Source organism: Pholis gunnellus (genome assembly GCF_910591455.1).
Source record: "Pholis gunnellus genome assembly, chromosome: 24".
Taxonomy (NCBI): domain Eukaryota; kingdom Metazoa; phylum Chordata; class Actinopteri; order Perciformes; family Pholidae; genus Pholis; species Pholis gunnellus.
In genome coordinates, this window is record NC_136551.1 from 10,335,502 (window position 1) to 10,340,993 (window position 5,492).

Sequence of the window (5,492 nt, forward strand, 5' to 3'; positions counted from 1 at the left end):
TAACAAGCCTGCATAGGCGGGAAGTTAGCTTAATAACACTAAATTACATTTAAAAAAGTCATAATAATATAATTGTCTCATAAATACATCTACATTTAGGATATAAGTACATTATAGTCTATACAAATTGAAGAAAACTAGTATTTCAGTGCTTCGCCGTCGCCCTGTGTAACATTTATAATGGTGTCTGTCCCGCTGTTGTTTTTGTTTTGCTGCGTGCGTGTGTGCGCACGTGCGCCTCACAGAAATCGATCGAACTACGCGCGCGCAGGGAGAGGGTGTGTGGGGGGGGAGGGCCTCTGTGTGTAGCGCGTACTCGCTCGCAAGCGCCTCCCGAGACCCTCATTGGACGACGTCTATTGTGACAGGGACGATCTCCGCACTCGATTGGTCCGCTGCACGTGTGTACGCGCACACGTGCTTCCGGCTGGGTGTAAGAGGGAGAAAGAAACACACGGGGGGGTGTGGTATGGGGGGGGGAATAACGGTTTTAGGGGAGTTTAGTAGGAGCGAATACACAGATATTATGCTGCAGCGGAGAGAGGCAGGGACACTGGTCTTAACGTGGAGCGGTTCGCTATGCCAAGTCTCGGACGGGTTTTAGGAGACGACATGTCACCGCTGTAGGTGATATTTAAAAAAAGAATTAGCTCAGGCATCTGTTCGTTTATTCCAGCGAAGAGGCTCGTTTTGTACATGCCGTCCGTCTAAATTGGATACCGAACGGGGGGCGGGAGCGCGAGCAACAAGTGGAGTTTGGCGCGGAGAGGCCGAATATTTCTCACCGTCAGCGAGCCATGGAGGAGCGGAAGGAGCCCAACGGCAGCCGGGACTCGACCGAGGAGGAGAGCATGTCCCTGTCGCCGAACCTCCCATCCCCTCCCGTGATTTTACCCCACCAGGCGGCCCAGCAGGCCCACCGAACCACGAACTTTTTTATCGACAACATCCTCCGGCCGGACTTCGGCAGCAGGAAGGAGCCGAGCTACCGCGACCGGAGCCGGGAGACGCCGGGCAGGGAAAACGTCAACCCGCTCGGAGCGAGGCCGCCGCACACCGGCAGTCTCTGCCTGGACTCCAACTGCAGCAGCGACAGCCCCTCTTCGTCGCCCTCCTCCTCCTCGTCCTCCTCGTCTTCGTCGTCCACGTCCTCCTCGCCCTCGTCCAAGCAGAAGTCGTCGAAACAGGGCGAAGCGGCGGGCACCGGGACCGGCAGATACGCGGACAGCCCCTCGTCGATTATGGTCGTGAGCGGCAGCAATGGAGGATCTCCGCCCACGAAAGAAAGCCAGCCGATGTTGTGGCCCGCTTGGGTTTACTGTACGCGGTACTCGGACCGGCCCTCATCTGGTAAGGCGCTAATAGTCCCCGAATCATACCGCCTGGGGTGTTTGAGTGCCGGGGAACTTTGTTGGGTTGACTGCCTCGTCTTCTTCCACAGTATTATTAAACTCCTTCAGAGTTATGTGTGTGAGAACTATTTTATCTGCAGGCTCGTTCTTCCCGCTGTGACTTTAACTCAGCCAATACAAAAATATTATTAATAACTTTTTTTGAAATTGTGAAATAGGGACAGACATTACCAAAACAAAAAATAATATAGTGTAAGGTCATAAACAGAACAGGTAATTAACTTCCAATACTCCTCTCTCTCTCTCACACACACACACACTCACACACAAACAAATAGAAAGCGCATTATGGGATAAAGTGTCTCATATTTGTTGCAGGATATTCATTAATGTTCAAATGTCGGAATAATTTCCAGTACAATTCACTGCGCAATGGCATTGCACTGCATAAAAGTAGTAAGTAATACTTGTAATATGTAATATGTAACATAAGGCCTCCATGTGTGGTGCGAATCTCTATTTCGTTGTGTGAGGACGATACTGTTTCTCTCCGTAAGCAAAGGACAGCGTATGTTCACCAACATATATTATTAATTATGGATTATATTAGAGCTGAAGTAGCAATAGCCTACTCCGCTGTCTGCGCATTTAAAGGCGAGTTTGACGAAAAGCATTATGGGTCTAATACCGTAGCTGTGTAATGTTGTGGTAGACTAGAAGGTATCGCAGCGTATTACGGTAATATTACGCAGATATTATATTGATACGACTTTTAAAAAGCCATGAAACAACCTTACCAGTTTATAATACCACATTAAATGATCCCATAGACAAGACTTATTTTAAATTGCAGTGCAAGTTTTATTATATAAAATAAATGTGATGCAAATCTCTGCAGTCACTGTGCTTTATTTCAGAAAAATATAACTAAGTATTACAAAAAAGTTATTGGCTAATATAGAAAATACATTTGAATTCCCTGCAAAGCCTGAATGTGTGTGTGACTGTCAGCTGATGCTGGTCCAGAGGATGCATTCAGTGTTGGAGACATAATTGGAGGATGCATAAAGCATAAGTCATTTACAGCTAAAAGAAGGGTTATTAAATATGAATTATAATAATAACAACAAAACTCCGAATTCGTTAGTATAGTTCGACATATTTACTTCGTCGTTTTAACTGAATGATGAAGACTATAATATACATGTTTACACTTTGTGATGGGCTCGTGCTCGGTGAAGGTCAAAGGTCCTCCCGTTACTTCTAATTGTGTTTTTTTTACGTTCATCACGTGATTTTCTTAGTCTGTGAAGTGTGTTGCAGCTATTGTATTAAAGTAACACTCATCCTGTCAGTGGGCTCTGACTGCACGAACGCATTTAAATAAACACAGACACACACGGTTGTAGCTGCAGTACGTTGGGACAGTTTGTGGTTGATTTTGGGAGGAAACAGACAAACATAACTCTTAAAATCATAAGGAAATTGCTGACCTAATAATAATTTGCATACGTGTCCAGTGTGGTGGGGACACTGCCTTTATGAAAGCATTGTTTGTGTCTTATATTAACCACCTTTCCACATTACAGAAGTCACGAACACGCACGTGACCCGAGGAGGGCCCACTCACATTCAATAAGTAAATATTAGTTGAATATGAATTCGTAATCACGCGATGTAGGCTTCGCGACCTCACCGAGACCTCGACCGCTGTGGGCCTATATTGCGCGGCGGAGGAATTAGTCACATACATTTCAATATATTTCAGTGTAAATGAAAACAAGATAGAAATAGAGATATCGGTTTTGATTGGTCTGTTATTTAGTTTTTAAATATTGTGAAATGCTCCACATTGAATAGCTTTATGAGTTGAATGTGTTGGGACGAGGCGGGCCAGTGGATCCAAATTAAATGTATTTATTGTTATTGTGAAGAGTCAAGCAGATGACGTTTTGGGGGTGACCTACATTTAAGAATCACACCGAGCCGACGTTAAGAGGGGGCTCATGTCGCGCCTCGCGTGTGACTTTGCGCTCGCGGTCCAGCAGTAGAATAAATATTTTATTCCCCTTGTTGTTTCCACGCCAGGCCCGAGGACACGCAAACTGAAAAAGAAGAAGAGCAGCCCCAAGGAGGACAAGCGGCCCCGCACGGCCTTCACGGCCGAGCAGCTGCAGAGACTGAAAACCGAGTTCCAGGCCAACCGGTACATAACGGAGCAGCGGCGGCAGTCCCTGGCCCAGGAACTGAACCTGAACGAGTCCCAGATCAAAATCTGGTTCCAGAACAAGCGCGCGAAGATCAAAAAGGCCACCGGCTACAAGAACGGCCTGGCCCTGCAGCTCATGGCCCAGGGACTGTACAACCACTCCACGACCACCGTGCAGGAGGACAAGGAGGACAGTGAATAGAGACGTGTCCCCGCCGAGGGCCGCCGCGTGCACCTGACTCTTTTGGGCTTTTGGAGATAATGACATAAAAAAAAAAGAAAAAAATGAACTGGAAGTGGAGGAGACGCTATTTAAAAAAAAAACACAGATTTCTGTTAATGGTGACAGTATATGGACATAATTATATAAATGAACGATCGTTATTAAAGTTTATATAGCCAAAAACAGTTATCATGTTGTATACAGTATATTTAATTTCACCTCTCATCCGGGTCCTTCCTGTCTGTTCTCATTGTTAGGATGTGGAACTGGCTCTGTGGGTTCTTTTTGTTCTGTGGTCCCTCACAGTAGCGCCACGCTTTCCTTCCACACATCAGCCCACAGACTCAAAACAAGCCAAAGATTTTAATATGTTCACGTGTAGTCTGAATAAAGAGAGAACGGTAGACATGGACTACAACTCTTCCTTCTTTCATTCGTTCACAGATAAAAGCGTTTAGCAGCGTTTTGGTGAATAAAAATGTTTTAACCTTTTATTCAGCCTATTATTATTATTGTAATTATTCTTATTATTGTTCAGGACTAGTTCAGACAGAAATTATTTATTTTATTTTGTAGTTGGAATTTTAAGTAGAAAATGATGGACTGTTCAGTCTAAATTATAGTTATTTTATTATTATTAGTTGTAGTAGTAGTATAGTATTATTATTATTATTATTATTATAATAACTGTCACTCCAACCTCACAACCAGCACGGCTTTCACTGGACTTCCCAAATTGCTCATGAACATAAAATATCAGGCAGCAAATGTAAAAGAGCAACCTATAATTAATAAGTCTTTTAAATTATTTCTCACTAACATATATGGATGATTTAAACTTGTTTTATTTTTTTATATTTCAGATGATAGGGCACGCACACACACACACACACACACACACACACACACACACACACACACACACACACACACACACACACACACACACACACACACACACACACACACACACACACAAGGACTCTGCAGTTCCTGTTTCAATACAATCAGACACCGCTTGTTTCTCCATGATGGATAACATTTCACCTATTAATCTATTCCGGGTATTCACGAGGTTCAACATCTCTGGTGAAGTTTCACTCTCATGGAGTCTTGCCGGAGCTCGAATGGAGTGAATCTACTGAAGAAAGCTGTCAGTGAGCTTCTCTGCTCTGATTTAGGGAGGAACACGGGTACATGTGCCTGTTTGACCTCACGTGACCTCAGGCGCAGGTTTGATAGAGCCTGGCTGTGAACCCTGTTCACTGTGTGTGTGTGTGAGTGTGTGTGTGAGTGTGTGTGCGTATGTGTGTGTGTGCTCAAGGTCAGCGAGAGCAGACACAGTTGAGGGTCTCTGCCTGTGATTGTATGATGATGGGGACGTTGTTTCCTCTTGTTGATTATTTTTAGAGTATTTTTTATTATTATTATTGAATTTAAATTGTAGGGCCGTTGAAGGGGAAATTACATTACAATAGGCACAACAACTCACATAATTTTAATTTCACTGGTGTGAAATACTGCCCATACTCTCCAGCGATTTAAAAGAGATTTATATTTATAATATCATGTAAACCAGTTACTTGGGGCCCATTTATAATTATCATTTGCCCTCACTACTTCCATCATCCAGTTTACTTACATTGAATTCAATCCTATCGTCTCCAATTGTAAAAAAAAAGAAGCCCTTCGTTAGAAGACATTTAGC

General features: G+C 43.9%; 1 protein-coding gene across 1 annotated transcript; it reads left to right on the forward strand.

Annotated features, from left to right (window-relative positions):
- The first annotated feature begins 539 nt into the window (after positions 1-539).
- Positions 540-4,186, forward strand: LOC306715496 (homeobox protein engrailed-1a-like). The gene is made up of 2 exons (XM_079185885.1): positions 540-1,350; positions 3,441-4,186. The coding sequence occupies exons 1-2, from the start codon at positions 798-800 to the stop codon at positions 3,761-3,763; spliced, it is 876 nt and encodes a 291-aa protein (XP_079042011.1). The 5' UTR covers positions 540-797; the 3' UTR covers positions 3,764-4,186.
- Positions 4,187-5,492: the final 1,306 nt, after the last annotated feature.

Excerpts from the sequence above, each read along its gene's own strand:
- LOC306715496 (XM_079185885.1), top strand. The coding sequence starts at position 798 with ATGGAGGAGCGGAAGGAGCCCAACGGCAGCCGGGACTCGACCGAGGAG. Across the intron at positions 1,351-3,440 it reads CTCGGACCGGCCCTCATCTG|GCCCGAGGACACGCAAACTG; the intron begins GTAAGGCGCTAA and ends TTTCCACGCCAG.